Source organism: Carex rostrata, chromosome 6, assembly GCF_964058835.1.
Source record: "Carex rostrata chromosome 6, lpCarRost1.2, whole genome shotgun sequence".
Lineage (NCBI taxonomy): Eukaryota > Viridiplantae > Streptophyta > Magnoliopsida > Poales > Cyperaceae > Carex > Carex rostrata.
Genome location: NC_135923.1, coordinates 6998114 through 7021558, shown reverse-complemented (window position 1 = coordinate 7021558; position 23445 = coordinate 6998114). Strand labels below are relative to the sequence as shown.

The 23445-nt window shown below is 34.4% G+C and overlaps 1 protein-coding gene across 1 annotated transcript; it reads left to right on the top strand.

The window, feature by feature from the left end:
* The first annotated feature begins 20763 nt into the window (after nt 1–20763).
* On the top strand, nt 20764–21785 carry LOC144555122 (uncharacterized). Its single transcript, XM_078303350.1, has 3 exons — nt 20764–21101; nt 21171–21269; nt 21351–21785. Exons 1-3 carry the CDS (start codon nt 20787–20789, stop codon nt 21750–21752), a joined length of 816 nt encoding a protein of 271 aa, XP_078159476.1. The 5' UTR covers nt 20764–20786; the 3' UTR covers nt 21753–21785.
* The last annotated feature ends 1660 nt before the right edge of the window (nt 21786–23445 follow it).

The window sequence follows — 23445 nt, the reverse complement described above, 5'->3', positions numbered from 1 at the left end:
GGTTCTGGTTCTAGTACTGGCATTGGTCCAGGTACGAATAGAGGAGTGTGTGGTTCATAATTTGGTTGATAATTTTCTACAGCCAAATTTTGGGATGAACATCTAGCTCCTGACTCTCTGTTAATTCGGCATGCAAAAACTTCCAACAGAGGATCACTGGACCTCACAACCTTCCTAAGCAGGCCTCTAAATGCTCCTTCATCTCGCAATGTGATTCTGAGATACTTTCCTGCTTGGAGCATACGGACCTGTATTTCTAATTTCCAGTGATTCCTATTGTAGCCGCTCGCTTCATAAATAAGCGAATGCAACTCCTCGAATGAGAAATTTTCTTCAACCCAATACGTATTTACTGGAGGTTTGGAGTAACGTACACCATACTGATCATTTATGAACTTCCCTCCAAAATGTACTGAAATTCCAATAGACATGGTCAATGAACTACATTCATAAATGTCAAATATTTGGTCATTTTACTGATTTAAATTGTCAACAGTTGAGAACAATATATATGAACAGTATTTCTACAGTGATTGAACAGTACATATGAACAGTATTTAAACAGTGATTGAACATTATTTCTACAGTTAATGAACAATATTTGAACAGTATATATGAACAGTATTTAAACAGTATAGGAACAGCACTTCAACAGTACATAAACAGTACGTGAATAGTGAACAAACAGTAGGTGTGAATAGTACATGAACAGTGCGTGAACAGTAAATACGTATACGTACATGTATATGACCAGTGCATGAAAATAAAATACATACACATAAATAGTAAATACGTATATGTATATGAACAGTGCATACCTGATTTACCAGCTGAACAAATATGTCTCATTCTTTTCCTTCTCTCCCTCTCTTCTTCTCCTTCCTCTCTTTCTCCTTCTCCTTCTCTCTCTGACTTCTCTCTGATCTTTCATATTTATAACAAAAAATTGTGCCAAAAAAAATAAAAAAAATAAAAGACTCAGAGCGCGGATATTATTTGCGGGGGGAGTTTAAATTACGGAGCGCAGATAATATCCGCGGGGGGGTATTTTTATAAATTTGGTGATAACGTGGTTATTTTTATTAATTTTATTTAAGAGCTGGGTATTTTTAAAAAAAATCGGCTTATCTCCACCCATGCTCTTTTCTTGACGCATGTAGCAGATTACAACCAGAGCAGAAATCAACACCACAAATTGCACACAAGGACATGCTCTGATGCTCAAACGCCTTTTTCAATCGTACTATTGTGTTCCTTATGGAAATTGATGTCTTAATTAAGTTGGACTGACAAACAACTAGTCTATGAAAGATATTGTTTTTTATTTTTTATAACTCTCATAGTATTGGCCATGTATAGCTAGGAATCTAAATTGGCATCATTGCACGTTTTGATATCTGGAGAGAAAATTGGGTGAGTTAACACACCAAAAACTTGTCGGCAAGTATTTTTAATTTGAACAAGTGAAATTATTATCTGTGAGAAAAAAATTTAAACAAGGACATTATCGTAATTATACATCTATCACGCTATCTAACGACAGAAGCAGAGCCACGTATGGCCATGGAGATGACGCTTGTTATCTCCTGATTCAAAAAAAGAAAAGAAAATTCAAACATACATTTTATTGGCAAGTTTTTTTCAGAAAAAAAATATAAAATATACTTTCATGTCTCATTCTAAAATTTTGCTCGGCGCCTACTAAATATCTTGGGCAGCCCGCTTAGTGAGAATAAAGAATGATCAAACAGAAAATATTTTTCTTACTTTATTAAGTGTTAAAGTAAATTATTATTCTCATAGTAATCAAAATCAAAATTAATAAATATATTATAAAAGGTTAATTGATTTTTTTAATATTTACCTTAATTTGTCGGATAGTCAAATTATGTTCAAAAGATTCTCCCCTAAAGTGTGATGAACTGGAGCATCTCTTGTGAAAATAATATACAATTTAAAGCAGTTTTTTTTCAAACAATTTCCAATTAAATCAATGCATCCATTTTTATTTTAAGTAAAAGAAAGACTCCAATCATGAAATTAACTCCTCCGTTTTGTTATTTTTAACAATTTTTAAAATTTTAATATCTTTTTATAAAAGCTTGGTAGCGTAAATTTCAATATCATTCAACAGCTATTTCATCACAATTTTCCACTCTTCTTATGATTATTCCTGTATCGTCGTACAAACTCGTAATGCATATTTTCTGTCCCTATGGGCTATGGCCCCTCACATAGTCACATTGTCTAATAACTTTTGTTATATGTTTTCTGTCTCTATGGCCCCTCACATTGTCTAATTATAACTTTTGTTGTGTGTTTCTCAAGGAGACACGTCGTATTCATTATCCGATGCCATCATCCTCTATCGATCTATCTGTCATCTCTTTTAAATACTAGTTATTATCAGATAAATACAAAAGATTTCAAGTAGGTCACAAGTTAAACAGGTTTAGCTTTAGCATCTCATATTCTCATGCCAAGCTACAAGCCTACAAGCATGTGCACCATGCAGGAAACGGCATACATACGTGTCTGTGTGGACACGCGTCCTCGCTTAATTTCTAAGCGTGTATCTCGTTCACAGTTCACACTCAAATTAAATATTAGATATTTATGGCGGATTCAAAACAGAGGTTCCGGTATAGATTTTAATAGGTGGTGTTTGGTTGAGGTTTAAAAATTTAAGTTAATTATTTTAAGATCGGTCGATTTAAATTATATATAGTTGAATCTATTTTTTTTTTGTTTATTTGGAGTTTGTGGCTTAATTTATAGCTTAAATTGATATTTGTTAATAGTAAGTGTACCGGAATTCTTTAATAATAATATAAAAAAGCTCGAGCTCAAGAATTATATTTTGAAGCACTGGCCAATTTGTATAAATATAAATTGCAAATATTTCAAAACATGAGACGGGAATAGAAAATTCATATTTTACAACTAAATTACAGAATTTTTTATTTATAGAAATTATTTGAAACTAATATAGGGTAATAGATAATTTTGATCTCATAGAAGAAATAAAAAAAATAAAAAAAATCAGTTTTTTAAGCAATTTTCAGTGGCATCAGATGAGTGATACGGTTCCTTTAAAATTGTCTAAAGGAACTTAATTTTTTTTCTTCATACAATTAATCTATTATCTTAAATTATTTTTATATAAATACTAAAATAAAACATTCTGCTAATAATAAATATAGTTTCTAAGACTCAACATATTAAATAGAGAAGCCGGATCATGTGGGCCTCCACATATCCAAAGTTCCAAACTGTGCCGATCGAACAAAAGGATCACCTTCGTTGGACCCAGTCTGAAATTTGATTGAATCGGACTGCTCCTATCTTGAACTTCATACGTTGGATTATGTCCACGTGTCTTTGAGATTTGCGTAAACTCTTTGCCATGTGAAGGGTTCTTTGTTTGCTCAAGCCAAGGCCATCCCTTGTGCTGTTGTGCATGGGGATTGTTTGCCCATTTGTTTGCACTTCTTGCAACTGTCGGATGCTAAAATTTTGAACTCCGTACGTTACAACACCTTTTTTAAACCATCTCGCCACTAATAGGTAACGGACACATAAAAATAGTACAATTTTGCTGCAAAAATGAAAATGACAAGAAATGTGTGTTGTCATCAGTCACAGTCACGTGCTGTAACTAAGTCAAATTTTTCACATGTTATGCTGTGATTAAAATTTCGATGAGTGTTCCGAAACATTAGTTATGCCGTGATCAAGTTACACTGTGATCAAATGTGATGTGACAGGTCAGATTTAGCTATTTTTTCACATTTGAAAAATTTTCAACAACAAAATAGAAAAAATGTTGAAAAGTGTGAAAATATAGTAAACATATATTATAAAATAAAAAAAATGATATTGTAAAAATATTATGTGTACAAAAATAAATTTATTGTTCAAAATTTGAATTGTTGTTTGAAATAAATGATAACGTAATTTTTTTTTTTAAAATCACATGTAGTCACATTGGGTCATATGTCGTATTGTGATATGTCTTGTATTGTATTGTATCGTGATCAGATCGGCTTGTGTATTGTATGTGTCATTATGTGTTATTTTTCTAAAAAATAACCACACTACGCGACGTACGAATCACACCGCATAACCTGTACACATGTCGTTCCGTAATATTAGTGAATCGTACCGTGTTGTGATGTTTCCATTCACTCTATTACTTTTTTACATATCTACACACATTGTTTCATCAAAATAATCTGATGTATTCCCATACGTGAATAAATTTAATGTATACCCATACGTGTATTCACACAATATTATTAATTCTTATTTGTACTTATTGCACGGAACGGGGACATGCACGAACCAATAATATTCATTCTGCATTTAGCTAGGCACATCTTACATGCATGAACCAATAATATTCATTCTGCATTTAGGCACATCTTACATCCACGAACCAATAATATTCATTCTGCATTTAGGCACATCTTTTAGGGCCCGTTCGGCTCCCTACTGTTCACTGTGGAAAAAAAAAATTCACTCAGAGTCAAGTTATTTTTCTCACGATGAACAGTAAAATTAGTTCAAAATTATTGATTTCCATTTTCATTTCCATTCCTTAGCAGGCCGCCGAACAGGACCTTATTGTTCTTTTTATTAAATGGAGAAAGCTTGTAACGTCTCATTCTCATGTTTTGTGTAACACAAAAACCAGGTTCTTAGAAATCATTCTAACACCTCGTCACTTGAGCTACAATATTATATTTTTTTTTTTTTGAAAAAAAAAATTAAAACTAGTAAATGTTATCTCACTTGTAGAAGTAGAACGGGTAGATGAATACACTTGAGGGCTACGTACAGATGAAGATCAAGTGATTTTTTTTCCTATAAAAAAAAGTAACAGAATTTTTTTAACAAAATATAACATTTGATATACAAGTTTTTATATGGAGATCATGTTGAACGCTTTATATTAATTATTTGGACTTTGAAAATAAAGATTTTAATTCATGGTACGGATCATTATACATTATACACAGTACCTTAGCCTCACTTAATTTTATGTAGTGTAGTGACCGTATCGTATTGTTTTTAGCCATGCTAATACGTCAAATTTTCTAGACATACCATGTCGGAGATGAACACGGTACGTTTTGTTGGATTTCGGGGTAACTAAAACCGATTTAGGCTTAAGCTGCGGAAAGATCATAAAACAAAAATTTTACTTCTAACTTAAGCTAAGGATTAAACGGGGTATGTCAGAAAACTTTCCAAGGCAGTCCACCTTCAGTATTCCTTTAACATCAAAATCCAATTTAATCATTTTTCAAACCTACTCCTTAATTGATTTCTAAAACATTAAATCTATTTATCAATTAAATAGATTAATATAACATATTATACCTCGTTTCCAAATTTCAATTGGAATGCAGCCGACCGCGAAGAACGACTCTGCGGATTGACTCGCCTCGGAGTATCAGACGTTTGATACCTCTATCGGTTATCCACCAGGACTAACCAGAGAGCGGTTTATTTCTTTTTCCAGAAATACCGTAAAATTCGAAATTCTTTAAAAACACTATTCATCGAGAAAAGACGAAATAGTATTAGTCACGATCCGCTAGATGTTAATGATTATCACAAGCATGTGAGTCATATGCACCGCGTGCTTCGCAAGAACACTATTCACCAATCTCGCGAACTCTAAACAACAACCGGGAGAGAGAAAATAGATTAATGAATTGATCAGACAATTTGATAACACGTGAATTAGTAATTTTCTCTCTCACCCTCACCCCTCTATTTATAGGCATTTGAGGAGGTTCGGCTAATGACCAAAATACCCCCACAATTCGGCCTAATTACAAGAATGCCATTAGATAGCGGTTTTAAGAGGAGAAGGCAAAATTGGATTTTTGCACTTTGGCCTAAAATTCAATTGAATTGTTTTGGACTTTTCGATTTGGGCTTTTAATTCTAATTAAGGCTTTAATGCTAAAGGACTTTTGACCCATAATTTAAATTCATAATTAATAATTCAAATTCAAATCAAATATATATAATTGTCATGTACAATTATATTTCTTTCGGTTGTTGTTTTGGCAACTTTTATACAACGTAACGTGTACGTTTATAAATTAACCTTTTGTTTTTTCTTGTCATTTTTACATGACATTTATAATTTAATTATATCATGTATAATTAATTATAACCATATTATTATTAATCATAATTAATTTATAATTAATCAATAAGATTCTCCGATTAGCTCCGATACGCTGTGACCCAATAAGATCTGTGTTATGTTGGTAAATAGAATTAAAATTGTTTTAACTTCTATAATCATAGGAGGCATTTGACATATGCACTATGACCATTGAATTACACAGATGATAATGTACTGTATAATATCACGATCCAGTAAACTATTTACTTGTGTCAGTTCTTCTGTCTCATAGCTATCAGATCAGTTTCAAGGTAGGTGTGTGTCATCCTTGCTAACTTAATATTTTCTTGATCTTAAGCAAATTATCAAATATGATTACTCGTACAGAGATACAAGAGAGAATAGTACTTTTGGTAAACCATCACTTCCTCAGCTAAGCTATGTGTACGGAAGTGCTACTATTATAATTGCTTTCTGTGGACAGCATTAGATATCACTCACACATACACATCTCTTAGTAGGAACAACGAATATCTCATACTGTAGAACTTAATACTGAATGAAAACATTAATGACACGAACACAATTCATTTTAATGTTTCATTCGGGGTCTATCAAATACCATGTTCCTGGAACATGTATCTATGTGATTAAAATGACATCTCTTGTCAAATGATTTGTAAAACTTAACCATATTTTAATTCACATACTAACCCTGTAACGATTAATTAGTGTTCTTGCTAATTACCTCGGTTAGAGACTTTTAAGAATATATATCATCTATATTATGGAGTTTCACAATTCCAGTCATGAACTCGAAATGATCCATAAATGCAATAATACTCAAGGCAACTAAATGATTAATCATTCAATTCATGAACAAAATATATGTGATAAAAATCATCGTATTATTTACTTCTAGATTATTATAAACTAACACGTTTAACGTCACGGTATGGTTTGATAGTTGATATGACGTATTTTGATGTGCCGTGTCAATTTTTATTTTTTGTTTTAGGTTTTGATGATGTGTTAGTGTGTTACTTTAAAAAATTGTAAATATAAAAAAAATTAGAAAGTTGAAAAATAAATTAGATTAGTTTCATTTTTTTTTAAATGTTTTGTAGTATTTTTGTGTTTTAAAACGAAAATTCAAAAAAATATTTAAAAAAAAAATAGAAAAAATAGATGCACCGTATTTGTATCTGTGTTGTGTCTATGTCTAGACGTGTCATACTTAATAGTGTTGATTTCAAGAAAAATCGAACACAACACAATTAAGAACATGGTACGGACACGTCTAACAAAATAGAATTTTTTTAATAAACCATAAATAAAATATCAGAATTTTGAAGAACTAACTTGATTGATTGGTTTTTACAAAAATCATAAGTACCGAATAGCCTTCGGCACAAATCATCTATTTGGCACTGAAAAGTAATTCATTTTTGAGGAGGGTTCAAATGCCTCCATGTTTTTGTGCCTCCATCATGCCTCCATCTCTCTCCATCATTTTCAAAGTTCAAGCAGTCGATCCGAACCGCTTAACCTAACCTTCATACTAAAATATGTTTGGAGACCAAATTTTATATTTTTAGAAATTTTTTTACTATTTTTTTAGATAAATACAAAAATACTGTTTTTAGATGGTTCAGATTTACTGATTTTGTACCTATCTAAAAAAATAGTAAAAAAATTCCTAAAAATATAAAATTTGGTCTCCAAACATATTTTAGTATGGAGGTTAGGTTGAGCGGTTCGGATCGACTGTTTGAACTTTGAAAATGATAGAGAGAGATGGAGGCATGATGAAGGCACAAAAACATGGAGGTATTTGAACCCTCCTCTTCATTTTTTGTGTTATAGTTAATGCTGAAAATTTATGAAACTTTTCGGTGCTGAATAGACTATTTGGCAAGAGAACAAAGTAAATTGTTTATGGTGAATAAGCTATATATTCAACACTTATGGTTCTTTTAAAAACCAACTAATCAAATTGGTTCTCTAAAATTTTATTTGTTTTATTATGGTTTTAAAAAAAAAAATCAACAAAACGTGCCGTGCTTACCGGCACGCCGTAAGTTAATTTCTGGATACAACTAAAAAAATATATTATTCAAATAATACGGACTATACGAAGTGTCGGTCTAAAATTAGCACCATAGGAGTCGAACACTTCGGGAACTGGGGCCGCCGGGTTGGAAATTTGGAATTGAAGAAGCTCGGCGGGTCCCGCCAGGTGTCCTTGGAAAGGCTAACTAGCGTGGGACGGTGGGAGAGGAATTCGTATCCACTGCATTACCTCAAAAGGGAATCTTTTGAGTTAATGAATCCTGACCATCAGATTTGTTTTAAAATTCGTGTAGATTAGATTGACACTGATATTAAAGAACCCCTATATCATAAGCAGAGGCCGGATTGGATCCGTTTAAAATCAGACGGTTAATATTCTTTAACTTAAAAGATTCCCTTTTGAGTTAATGCAGAGGATACGCATTCGGGAGGATAGTCCCATTCCCTTTTGTCCACGAGTGACTTGTGACCGTCTGACGTGTCTCCTTCTACTACCATATATTGATAAGGAAGATATTGGCACTGGGACCGACATGTCAGGACGAAGCTTACAAAAAATGGCGCAATCAATTAAGGATCCGTATCCTCCCAGGTACCTGAATCAACACAATTGAAAGGGACGGCTCAGATTTATTCTCAGCCGGTTGGCATTCGAGATGACAGGGGGGCAGGATTATTTTTGCTTTGAGATTCGTGCCACTTCATTTTCAGACCGTCCGATTCAATTCTACTCAGTCCGGTAACCTGAGGGGATACGAATTCATCAATTACACCAGGATATACATTTTCCCAATTTGTTAATACTTCCGAATATGGTGCCTAACATCAAGCCATCAAGGTGAACAAAAAAAAGGGAAATTTCACGTATATCCCTCAAAAACATCAAAATTACGTATTTCCTCCTCTAAAGTTTAAAATTATGCATTTCCTCCTCTAAACTTCAAAAACTCACAAATTTACCCATTTTATATTAAAACTCATTATAAAATTCCTAAAAGTATATAAAAGCTCATCAAACTTGAATTTGAATCTGAAGGGTTCCTCTACCATCCGATCCACACACATCACATTAAGATCTGTGAGCATGGCTTCAATATTCGTGTTGATCTAGCATGCACGAATCCTAAAGCAATTTCGAATGGTTTGGATGATTCGGAACTAAAATATGTATAATTTGAGTGATTTTCAAATGGTTTTGAACTTTTAAATCGAGTGATTTTCAATCTATCTAAAAATACTACAAAAAAACTAAAATATCTATAATTTGGTCTTCAAAACATTTTAATACATAAATTATATTTAATAATTTTAATTAATTATTTGAACTTTTAAAATAAAAATATGACTATAATCCGAGTCAATCCGTAATATGCACATAGCCTAACTCTTTATATTACTATTTTTTTTTTACCAATTTTTCTTGTTCTTTTACCGATTTTCTTTCAATTACCCCAATCAAAAAGCCTTTTCGCTCCTCAAATATATTCAAGCCCAGGCTGATCCCCGGCCTGTCGTATTTGCAGCCTCAGAGGTTGCCAATACAATTAGAAATGAAATTTGCTGCTATTCTGGTTTGTGAACAGTATTTCTGAAATTTTGAATCTAGCTGTTCAATTTTTTCTCTACATACATCTCAAAATAGCTGAATTTTATGTGCATGCATCTCAAAACAGTTTAACGGTTGGATTCAAAAAAGAAGAGATTTCAGAAACACTATTCACACACGAGAATTTCAGCAGATTTGTTTCCATATAATTATACAAGTTATCACCCGTTGGTTTCTTTACAAAAAGTGGAAATTAGCAACCTCTTAATTGTAGTCTCACTCTCACATGGTAATTTTCTAGAGTCCGGCTAGTATAATATCAGTGTCATATGACACTAATTTCAAAATCAATTAAATAGACTTCAAACAACTAATCCAAACCATTCAAACCGATTTACTTTATGAGTGATGCGTTTACATACAATTTTTTTTTATATTTTTTAGTTATTTTCATATCAAATCAAACGGTAAAAATGTTGGAAAATAAATGTATTAAAATTAACTTAAAAACTCACACATTTGACCGCTTGACTTGATACTAAATAAATTCAAAAAATTATAAATTTTGATGTAAACGCACAACTAATGAAGTAGCTCGGTTTGAACGGTTTGAACGGTTTGAATTCACCGTTTGAAGTCGATTCGATAGGTTTTGGAGTTGGTATTATATAGGCTGAAATAACACTGATGTTATATTAGCCATAGTCAATTTTTTATTCAAAAAAGTACCTCATGCTAGAATCAGGAGCGTTTCGAATTTTCAAAGTCTCATCAAATTCGGTCCGAATGCATGATCAAAACAGTTCGAATTGCATCACGATTCATACAGATTTAGTGCACACGAATCTTAATGCAGCTCCAATGTCTCTGATTAGACAAGGCCGGCCCCCACCCCCCTCTCCATCTTGGAAGCGTATCCTCTGCGGAGCCAATCCCTGCGAAGCTTTTAATCTGGTCCGTTCGTTTCGGATCAGACGGACCAAATCAGATCTTGCAAATTTTGAGAATATATTTTTTTTTTTTTAATTCGGACAAGATATGATCTGATCCGTCTGATCCGAAAAGAACGGACCAGATTAAAAGCTGGGATTGACTCTGCAGAGGATACGCTTCCCTCCATCTCAAGCGAATTTGCATTCTTTGAGATATCTCCCCGCCTGTATAACTTTTTGGAAAATCTCAACCGTTCAAATACGGGTATGCACCGTATGTGTCAGTCACGCACACGATGAGATATCTCACAGGATACGCACTCATCTCAAGCTGCCTCTTGAAAGGAAATGGAGAGCAGGTTTGATACCCCTCAAATTACTTAAATTTTGAGTTTAGATTTAGACCATCTTATTAAAATTTGAATCAATTCAGTCCAAGTTAGAAATTTAACGACCCTTTATATATTCTTGTCAGATCTTATCGAATGGTCTTGTCCAAACTCAAATTTTGAGTTACTTAGAATCCGAACTCACGGAGAGCACGCTTTCAACTCGTAATACAGCTTGAAAAGGGAATTCGAAGATGGATTTGGGCCTGTTTTATCCAGTGGATAGTACAATTAAGACTGTTTAGAGTTAAGTTTAGCAAAGCTCTGTGAAATTCGGGCCCATTTACAAAATTCCAATTCAGCATACATATCAATAACGAGATTATTGTTTTGTTCCATTTTACAAAGAATATCATGTTGAGCTTTTCAGATTAATTGTTTGGACAACGAAAACAAAAATGTGGTAAACTTGGAAGCCACTACCAAGCAATTTCAACAAAAAAAATGTGGAAAAATGATTGGGGTACGAAACAATGGGGCTTTTAACCCTACTCTTTTACAAATCCCAGTTTTTTTTTTTTTTTTCTTTGAAGAACAGTGAAGGTTAAGCCCTCATTTATATTAACCACAATTGATTACATTTGATGGATTTTCGAGTGCTAAAAACCCCATATATAAGGACAAATCCCAGTTTAAATGTCTTTGAAATAGTAACTGCTAAATTTTTTATTTTATTAGATTAAGAAGACTCTTAGTGCAAGCAAATTACTTTCACACAATTGATTATTTATGTCTGAATATTAGCTAAATGGCCTCATAACAAAACAATAGAGTTATAATGCCCCAACAATAGAGTCATACTTTAGATGAATTATGGTTAATTGATGCTTCTATCCCTTTAAAATGTAGACTATTAGTTGAATTATTGAGAGGGGCTGTCTTATGGATCATTTGATTGGAACGAAATAGATTATGCTTTAATGATAGTTCTCCATGTTCTATTAGGGTTATTGGTACTAAGATTATTTTTCTTACTCAATTTTGGTGTAAATCTAGAGAGGATAATTCTTTCTTTAAATTAAATCTTATAATGCCTTTTGATGTTAAGGATCTCCCAGATCTCATTCTGTTGGAGGAAGATAGGCGTCCCGATACGACCCAAGCGATGGACCTTCTGTTGTCGCTGTTCTAGAAAACACCAGTGGAAGATATGCAGGGTTCTGGCAATGGCAACCCTCCATCTCTAATGTCTGGAGAAGAGGAGGAGGATGAAGACCTTTTAGATATGCAGTACTTAGTTTTTATGTGCATGTTATGCTGTTTAGATATTTTCTTAGGTTGCTGCCTTATGTTTTGTACATGTTATTATGTTTTTGCTATTTTCTCATGTTGCTACTTTTGTTTTGAACTGTTGTAAAGACTTGCCACATTTGATTTTGGTACCAATTTTAGGTACCAGATCGATTGTGCTAATGATTCTGATTTCAATGAATTTGGTGGTATCTACCACTATTTTTCAAAAAAAATATAATGCCCCAACAGTTCATGCTTCAAGAGTATCTCATTATCTGGACCGCACATCTAGTTCAGATCAGCGATCCAGATGTCCTCCGCTTCAGACCTTCAACTTCTTGTACCTCTGCCAATTCCAGGAATTGAGAAGAACTAAGCAGTTTCTTAGCATTTAGTACCCTTTTTTTCCGTCTATTTTGTGTGTAATTCTGCTAGCTTCAGCTTTATTCTTTTAGTACTTGTATTAGCTGATTTTGTTATGTGCTTGAGCATGTACTGACAGCATTGGTACCAGCAGTCCAGTACCAGTATACTGTTTCTTTGTTTGGTTTCATGATAAATAAAATTGGTGGGTTACAACCCGCTACTTTTAAAAAAATAAATAAAGACTAATTCAATTTTTTATCATATACAATTTTTTTATTTCAAAACAAAGGCCTAGTTAAAATAATACAACACCCTGTCGCCTGTCAGGAAGCGCATACAAATCCGCAAAGTAGATACAATCCAGGTGTGAATATATACACCTAATTAAAATGTTTGTCGGTGTATAAACCTTCAACAAGAGAATGTGACGAAGAACAAATTAAATTAACGGAGCCCATACAAATCAAGCAACTGTTGACCTAGCTGTAAGAGTACGACCTCTCAACATAGTAGATTTGACATGAAATACAACTGCAGTGATTAATTGCTATTAATTCTCACTGGCATTAATTTTTCATGTATGGCTTTGCTAGCTCTTGACACGTTGAATTAGAGATGTCTTAACTAAGGATTGATTGAATTGATTGATTAACATAGTAGATATGTATGAATTTATTGATTAACTAAGGATTTAATTAATTGTGTACTAAAGTAATTAGAGATGTCTTAATTTGATTTATATTGACATAACCAGGTTTAATTAATGTTGTGACTGTATCAGTCCATTTCACCAATCACCGTGTAATAGGAGCAGGTGCAGTATTAATTGTACTATACTGGCTGGACAAGGATAACTAGTAAATACTGATATCTTCAAATTTTTGTATTGACACCAGCTAAATTACAAATCAGTATACAAAACAAAATAGAATAACCTGTATAAAGACAACACCAAAATAAAATCTCAAAAGAGAGGGAAAAAAAAAAACATAGTATCATACATACTACTAGCAGTACAAACCGAAATTTTGATTTAAACCATATAAAAAAAAAACACCAAACCATCCCAAATTATGGAGAATTTCACATCTACCCAGGCTGCCAATCCAATCTCCAACCCCATTCTTAGAGGGGTGCATATTGGTTTGGAGATTCCTCAAAACCTAAATATATTTAATATTACAGTACATTTTTTGACTTTTGGGGAGCTGCTAAGCCAATCTGCGGCTCCCCAAAAATGGAGTCGCAGATTGACTTGGCGACCTAGATAGATGTGAAATTCTTCCAAAATCAGAGTACCTTGATTTTTTTTATTATGGTGTAAATAAAAATTTCATCAGTACAAACCGGAAGCCAATCTGCTCATTTTCTTGAGAAAAGGAGGACCCTCCTATTCTCCAATCCGAACCGTTCAACATCGATCAAACGGCTTCAATTTCTTTTTAACATGGCACGAATCTCAAAGCACAAATAAATCAGATGTAATTGAAGCCGTTTGATCGATTTTAAACGATTCAGATTGAAGAATAGGAGGATCCTCCTTTTTCTCAAGAAAAGGAGAAGATTTCATTCCAGTACAAACCCACTCTAATCTATAATCACTGGGACAAGAAATCAGTTGTCACAGCTTCATAGATCAGCCCTTTTTAATTATGTACTTTGTAATAATTAGTTATAATTTGAGAAATGTTCAAGTGGAAGAAGACAAACCAGGACAGCCAATAGATGGCAATTCAGTTCCAACAAGGAGGGAATGATTGGATGGATGGATGGATTATGGATTAATTAAAATCTTAAACAGAAGATATTTTTGGTCAACATTTCTACTCCAGCAACTTGGTTTAGAGCCATATTTCCATAACTTGGTATAAGAGAACTCTGCAATTAGGTAGTAATTCCACACGTTTACAATTATTTCTTGCCCTTTTTAGATAATTCTTAACTTATGCAAACTAAGGGTTTGTTGGGTTTTTCAATGAAAATGTTTAGATCGCTCATTTCTTCTTCAAAGTTGTGATACTAAAAATTGTGATATTATAACTCTCTTCTTATTAATAATATAAAATAATTTGAATAACAATATACTTGACGTATTGTACTGTAGATTTATATGTTTAATTTATTTTGATAAAATTAACAGGTAAAAAAAAATGAACATATAAAACTAATTACAATTGATAAAAAAAATTATGGATCTGATTGAAGAGAAGAAAAAAGAAAGAAGAAAAGAACAAGGAAAAATCAAAGGAAGAAAAGGATAGGACTACATGTACAGAAAGAACAAGAGAAGGTTTATTTTAATTTTTGTACATATATAAATTTTATGTCATTTTTGAATATGTTGATGTACTCATTGTTCAAATTTCCAAAGCAAAGTAAGCACATATTTTTTTACTTATATAGAAATTATATATTTCTATATAAATATAATATAGAAAAATAGATAAATTGTAGGGAGATGATATGAGTACCCGCACTCTCATCCCCCCATTGTACCCCCAATTTTATTTGTTCAATCTTGTCCACATTTCTCATGATCTATAAAAAATTTTGCGAATCTAAAACCACGAACGTCTTCTACACAATTTTATCTTTCAAATGAGATCCATGATGACATACTTTCGGGTTCGTCATCATACAAGTATTTATACCTCGTCATTTAAGTATTTATACATAATATTTTTCACATATGACACTGCTGACATTTAAAAGTATTAATATCAAGTATTACAAGTATTTATATCTATGCACTGAAGTATTTATACCTATGTGGTCAACTATTTTTGTTAGAGAAAGGTTGACGCAGGGACGATTAGGAAAATGTGATGCGGAGATGCGGGGTCCACGATTGGGGATAAATACTTACAAGTATAGGTATAAATACTTGTATGATGCGGTATAAATACTTGCACAATGAGGTATAAATACTTGTGTGACGATGAATCCGAAAGTACGTCATCATGGATCTCATTTGAAAGATAAAATTGCGTAGAATACATTCGTGGTTTTAGATTCGCAAAATTCCTCATAGAACGTGAGAAATGTGGAAGATATTGAAAAAAAGAAAAAAAAATCCACCTCTAAAAATGTGTATGATTCTTCTCCCCATGTAGTTTGAGTGGTCTCTCCATATAGTTATATCAAGTTAGACATGCAAGTATTAATATCTTAATTTGCAAGTATTAATGTATTATCTTCCAAGTATTTATACTAGTATTTTGAATAAATTAGTTAGTTAAGTTAGTTTATGGGAAGTTAAAATCTGTTTAAGAGATGGGGGTACAATGGGGGTACTGAAGTGTGGGGATTGAAATAATTATTCTAAATTGTATGGAGATTTTGATGCCATAGAGAGAATTTGATTCCTTAAGCTATCTCACCACACCAACTATACACAAATTTAGTTTCTAAATTCATGTAGATATGTGAACCACCGTCACCTAAAATACGAGTAGCTATCTATGAGATCGAAATTCTGCTACATTCTATCCAATTTTCTATATTAATTTTAAACAATTTATATAAATAAAAGTTTGTGAAAGTAGTAATCACCAAGCACATGATGATCACTTTTCTTTTCCTCTTTCCCCAATTCACTAGGGAACCAAAAAGCCTACATATATAGGCACCCCTTTACAAAGATAACCGTCTAATTTCCAATTGAAATATGGCTCCAATTAGTAATATAATAATTAATCCGGAGACAAACATAGGTGCAAAGGTAGTAAAAAGTGTCAAAGAAAAGAGGATTAGTATCAAATGCTATTCTATTATGCAACTTTTTAAGTCCCTGTCAAATCGTCCCCTTCCAGTAAAAAAGAATTTCTGAGATATTTATTGGACTTTACCACAAGGCATCCTTGAAAATTAACACATTTTTTTTATAAAAGAAAGCTAATTAAAGGAGAGATTGTGGGACCCATATGACAGTGACTTTGCCAATGAAACTCATGAACTTGTTCAACTGAAGTACCAAATTGTTCTCTTATCGCAATCAAGTAGATAGTTCGAAAGTAAATTAGTTATCGCAATCAATGTCTTTGCATGGATAATCGCCTTTGATTTAGTCATAAAGATAATCTTCCTCCAAGTGAGAAATTATAAGTTTGAAATTCGTCTAAAAAAATCTTTTGTAAATATTAACTCAAAAAAAGTAAAAAAAAAAAAAGTCTTATGCGAATAACAATGGATCAGCTAAATTTTAACAAACAATTTATATTTTAGAAATAGATCATGTTGGGATTGGATATACATAATTTTTATGTTTGGAAATGTGTTAAATACTTAAATATTTGTAAATAATAATAAAAATGAATAAAAAAATCGATGTTATAATTGATGTGGTTCTAATGCATGGAAAAAAAAAATCATCTCTCCTTTTCGACAAAATATTTAATATATATTTCTGATAATAAAAACTTCTGATGGAAATACACTGTTGGATAAAAATTGAATCTGATTTGCTTGTTCACTTGTTGGGCTTTCTCTGGAAAGGAAGACTTTTTCTTCCGATTTTTTTATTTTTATCCAAAAATTTAATTAAATTTCAAATATTAACCGGTTTGGCTGTGATTTTCAAATTCTACCCAAACCGGTTAACCGTTAACCGGACCAAATTTCCGGTTAACGGTTAACCGGATCAATGCAAAAAACCCGGTTATCTGTTTAGCGGAAAGATGGAGACAGGTTCGGTTAACTGTGAAGCGGACCGGCTTGGTTCGGTGAGCTATCAACCGGAAAGAATGGTCCGGTTAGTGGTTAACCGAACCCAGCCCTTTTTTTTTTTTTTTTTTTTTAGACGCGTGGGGTTGGGGGTCATGCAGGGGTTCTGACACGTGGCCTTGGTCCGGTTATTGGTTAACCGAACCCACTTTTTTTTTTTTTTTTTTTTTTAAACGTGGGGGTCATGCATACTGAGGTGACGACACGTGGCTAACCGGTTACTGTACACCCGTGGAGCTGCTGCATTTAATCCGAAATTGAGTGTGCCATTCTCACTTGCATCAGTGCGGGAAGAAGAATTTGCATCAGGGAAGAAGATTTGCATCAGAGATTAATCAGGTTTTTTTTTTTTTTAAATATTAAAATAGTTTCTGCTATTAATTAGAATAGTTTAGAATATTGATTAGATTGTTTAGAATCATGGAATATTGATTAAATTGTTTAGAATTATGGAATATTGTTTGGATTGTTTAGATTGTTTAGATTCATAAAATTATTTCGGATATTGTTTAAGATTGTTTGGAAAATTATTTGGAAATATATTTCAAATATTTATTTGAAATATTATTTGGAATATTGAAAGATTGTTTACAATTTGTTTGGAATATTGTTTTGATTATTTTGAAATTGTTGAGGTTAATTTAGAAAATTTTAAAGTGGTGCCCAAATAATTTAGAAACTTCGAAAATAGTATAGAATAATTTAGAAAAGTTCCAAAATAGTTTAGAGTATGTAAAATACCAAAATGGTGAAAAATATTTGAGAAAGTTCCAAAATAGAGTAATTTGCAAAATTCCAAAATGGTGAAAAATAATTTAGAAAGTTCAAAATAGTTTAGAATAATTTAGAAAAGTTCCAAAATGGTTTTGAGTAATTTGTAAAATTCCAAAATGGTGAAAAATAATTTAGAAACTTCCAAAATAGTGTAATTTAGTAAAGTTCCAAAATGGTTTAGAGTAATTTGTAAAATTCCAAAATGGTGAAAAATAATTTAGAAACTTCCAAAATAGTGTAGAATAATTTAAAAAAGTTCCAAAATAGTTTAGAGTAATTTGTAAAATACCAAAATAGTGAAAAATAAATTAGGAAGTTCTAAAATAGTGTAGAATAATTTAGAAAATTTTAAAATGGTGCCCGAATAATTATTTTTGTTCGAAAATAGTCGATAATAATTTAGAAAAGTTCAAAAATGATCTAGAATAATTCAGAAAATTTTAAAATAGTATAAAATAGTTTACAAAATTTAGGTAATCTAAATTGGTTTGGAAATAATTTGAAACATTCAAAACGGTTTAGATTAGTTTATAAATTTCAAAAACAATGGATTAACTTTGAATTAATTTTGTAGCTTGGCAGACGAAATCAATGATGAAGTACCTATGGCGCGGGATACTTTTAGTGATCTGTTGTGGATACCGCATAGCAGTCACAGGGTGTGTCAGGCTTCTGAGGAGGTAAGCAATTACTTATTTCTTTTTTTCTGACTTTTTCAGAAATATCATCTTGTTTTAATTTCTCATTTTTATTTTCGGTAATGTAGAAAAAGGAGGTTATAAACGTGAAGAACTACCGTTGCATGACCGCGTACCACGCTGCATACGCGCCATTCTTGATTCGATTGGGTTTATACCAGATCGCAGTCATGCCGGGAGGAAAAATCGATGCGGGGCTGATACATGGACTTGTGGAGCGGTGGCGTCCTGAGACACACACCTTTCATCTTCCCTTCGGAGAGATGACCGGTATTAACTTCGAAACTATTTCAAATAAATCTGTTCTTTGTGTTAATTTACTGACAATTCAAATGAAGAAATTTATATTTTTTTTATTTGATAAATTACAGTTACTTTGGAGGATGTGAGCTGTTTATGGGGTTTGCCCATTACGGGAGTCCCAGTGACGGGGAGTACAGACGGGAGGAATGCAAAAGGCAGGCTCTTCGAATTGTTAGGAATCAAAGAGCATGAGCAGAGTGAACTTTTCAAAAAACGGGGGTCTGAGAGAAATGAAAGAAGCATGGAGTTGACATTCCTGAAATCTAAGTTTCGTGAACGATTTGGGAAGCTACCGGAAGATCGCGACGAGCAGATCCTGAAGTGGTAAGTATATATATATATATATATATCAATTTATTCGTTCTTTAGCCTATCAATAATGTACTCACCTTGTCTTGAATTTTGCTAGGTATGTCCGTGCATATATCTTAGACCTGATGTCGTCCAATTTGTACCCAGACAGTGGCGGGGATGGGATACCATTGTGGTATCTCGATCTAATTGTGAATTTGGACACGCCGGTACAGTACAATTGGGGTGGAGCAGTTCTTGCATATCTGTATCGGCATCTATGTCTCGCTACCGAGCCCGGGAGAGGATCTATGTATGGTCCGGTGATGCTTCTGCAGCACTGGTCATGGACCCGCTTTCCAGTTCTCCGGCCTGAGCCGCAAACTAAAAATTGGGAACCTATCTGGGGCGCTCCATCGCTTGATGCATGCGCATCTTTTGCGTACAAATGGTGTTGTGCGCACAAATACGTGGCATCCTCCCACTACAAGACCCAGGGTGCACGTATCCCGCGGGGCCAGTTTCAGAGTTTGACTGAGGATCATGTGAATTGGGAGCCGTACGGGAGGGTCTACAGCAAGCTTCCGACAGTGACCCAGCAGGGAAGGGTATGTTTCAATCTATTTATTTATTTAGTTATATGTTACCGTATTTATAAATTATAACTCACATTCTTGCTAAATTTATCAGCCATACTACTTGTATCGCGGTCCACTGATATTTTATTGGATCATTGAGCATACCTATCCGGATCGCTGCATGCGCCAATTCGGATTGTTTCAAGAGATTCCGGTGCCAGAACCACTGAATAGACACACGCATATCGAGTTGCACAAGTAAGGTTTACTCACCGTCATTTTCCTTATTTATGTTACTTACCTTTGGGTGTTAAGTTCTTATAAAATTATGAACAGGTTGATGTTGGGCTCAAAGAAGAACGGTTCCTGGGCCACAAGACACGTGGAATATGTTCAGTTGGCTACTGCGTATGAGGCGCAAGTAATCAGAGAAGGTCGCTCGTTTGACCAAAACGACCTTCCGCGTTATCGCAAGTGGTACCAGAAGAGATGTATGTCATCTGTCTATCTGTTTAGTCAGCACGTGGAAGGAATGGATCGTACAACGTGGCTCCCTATAGCAGAGCACGGGCCGAGTGGATACATTCCCAGCGGACCACTTGTCACTCGAACTGTAAATATTTTTAATTGCTATCCTCGTTGATTCAGTTATGTAAGACTCCTAATTGCTAAAATTGAAACTGTTTGTGTATAGGCATTGACTGGGATTGGGGAGTTGGCGCACGGCGTCAAGATGTTCTTTACCAAGGGGTGGCGAAGGCTTGGTAAAAAACTGATGAGAACCGGCTGGCGTCTCTGCTGTGATACAGGCTTCGGTCCACGTGCCCGGCAAATGATGGATGAGGCGGGGATTCCAGAAAACTGGGAAACGATCCCATCGGACGAGCCTACTCCTATTGGGGCGTATCCATATCCAGAACCGCCTAGATTCGAAGGCCCAGATCCTTTTCAGGGTTGGTTATACGACGGCACCGAATGGAGAAAGTACATCTCACCAGAAGCATTTGCACCGGTAAATCCACCACATCCAGTCGCAGACCCCGGACAGGTAATTTGTAATTTTACTTAAAAAAATTGTATTTAAACCACAACTTATCAAACTAAATTCTAATTATAGGTATCTCAGGATGAGGGGACGCAAGCTTGGAATCCGGACAGCCTTTTGCAGACGCATGGGCCGAGTTACAGCCTACATCAGAACGTTGATCTCGGACAGGTATGTTTTTCGTTTTGAATAAGTATTTTTTTATGAATTACAATTATTTTTTTAGGAATTAAAGCTGTGTATGAATTGCAGGTGAATCAGGATCAGAGTGGATGCAATCCGTCTTGGGAGGATTATCAGAGACAGGGAATAGGCACAGGCAACATAGAAGATCTGTTGGATTTGCAGGAGCAGGCGGATATCGATATTGCACGACGAGTATCTATGGAGACTTTGCGGCAAGAGCATCCGAGGACTAGTTGGTTATTTGAAGGGCCACCTATCGATAGTGGTGACGCAGGGGCATCCACATCCCATTCGCGTCCACCTATAGATACTGTTGACGCAGAGGCATCCACATCCCATTCACGTCCATCTGATGGTAGTGCAGGCGAGGGAAGTCCAGAAGAAGAACTGGGAAGGGGTCATAGGCGCCGCCGTGCGACCCGGCGCTTCACGTTTGCAGATTATCCCGGCCACATGCCCGGCCTTTGATCTATTTACTTATCTTTTATCTATGTCTGTACAAGTTATCTATTTTGGTTGTACTGCCCGTTAGATTTGGAACCAGTTGTTCAATTTTAATTATTTTTATTTCCTTCTGTCTTTTAATTGGTATTCGAAACCGGTATCTGTAACTTTAACCATTTCATCGAAACCGTCTCCTCTAAACTAAAATAGTTCTCAACACGTACAAATAAAATAGTTCTTAGCACATACAAATAAAATAGTTCAACTAAACTTAAATTGACAACCTACTTACTAACAATGCTAGCCAGTCTTTTTTATCTTTCCCATAGGACGTGCTAGCCAGGTTTTTTTATCTACGAAATCATCATCAGATATTTCGTAGTTACAATATTTTTTTATATGCACACATCGCAGACAGTCCTTTTCTTGTTTTCCAGTGAATTGGCATTTGTTTTTATTTTCCTCGGTCTTTTGTCGATTGTTACTGTCCATCTTGATCGTCTACAATTTCATAATCAACAACATTAAAAAATTACATAATAAAATAGTTAATTTCTCAACATATACAAATAAAAAAATAGCTCTCAACATATACAAATAAAAATAACACACACAAGTTAATTTCTACGACGTAGATTGAAATGTTGTCCGATGGTGCGCCAAACAGTTGTACTTGTTCTTGCCGGTTGCTCTGCTGCTGCTTGTGCCTGTCTTGTTGCCTCCTCTACATGTAGTGTAGAGCATGTATTAAATTATGAATTTAGTTAAAACATGTATTTATAGTTGACTGATCAGCTATACCTGCAGCATTCCGATCAATTGTCTCACGATGAGGCTGGTGTCCGAGTCTCCGACCACGCATTCTGTCCATTTCCATCGGTATGCGGTCGTGTCGTCTCCGTCCTTTCTTGATCAGATCCGAATCAGGTATAATTTTTGGGCCATTATATGCAGGCCATTCACATTGGTTGCCTTTCGGTTCCCAATGTCCGCTCCATGTTTGTAACACTATTGACATACGGTACAAGGGGTTGACGTATAAATTTTCATCATATCTCATTTCGCGGACAACTGCCATGAAATGAGAACATGGTATGCCGGTCAGTTGAGGCTTCTGACATTCACATTCAACCTTGTTGTTGTCCATAACAACAACCCTATAACAAAAATCCCTACGAGTATACTCAAGTCTCGGTTGATTACGCCTTGCTGGTATTTTTTCACCCTTAACCAAGACCTCAAAAAGACCATGTCTTCCACGGTAAGGAATCACAGTTATGTCCCTTCCTTTTTCGATACGCTTTTGCAATAACTGGGTTACCCTATCGGACCACACCTGACCATGCTGAAATCTCATTTGAGCTTTGCTCCATCGGTCAAAAAACCATTTATTCAACTTATAAAACGTGTCCTCCACGACCGCTGCAACCGGTAATCGCCGACTAATTTTGAACACGGCGTTCAGTGACTCTGACCCATTTGTTGTCATTATCCCCCATCGGTGACCTCCGTCCTCTGCTTGATACAACTTCTCCGGACATGGAAGCTCGTCTTCATCATTAGGGTTCCTCTTACCCACCTTGTTAAGGTAGTCAATAGCCTTCGGACAACCAATTTCAAAGTCTTGTAACATCTCCTGCAACCTCCTAGGTTTGCATTTGTTCACTCCAGCTATGAACCTATCGCTAACCTCTCTCTTACGCCCCATGTGCTTGTA

Coding starts and splice junctions, on each gene's coding strand:
- LOC144555122 (XM_078303350.1), top strand. CDS start 20,787: ATGTTCTTTACCAAGGGGTGGCGAAGGCTTGGTAAAAAACTGATGAGA. Junction 21,102..21,170: donor CAGTCGCAGACCCCGGACAG/GTAATTTGTAAT, acceptor TTCTAATTATAG/GTATCTCAGGATGAGGGGAC. Junction 21,270..21,350: donor AGAACGTTGATCTCGGACAG/GTATGTTTTTCG, acceptor TATGAATTGCAG/GTGAATCAGGATCAGAGTGG.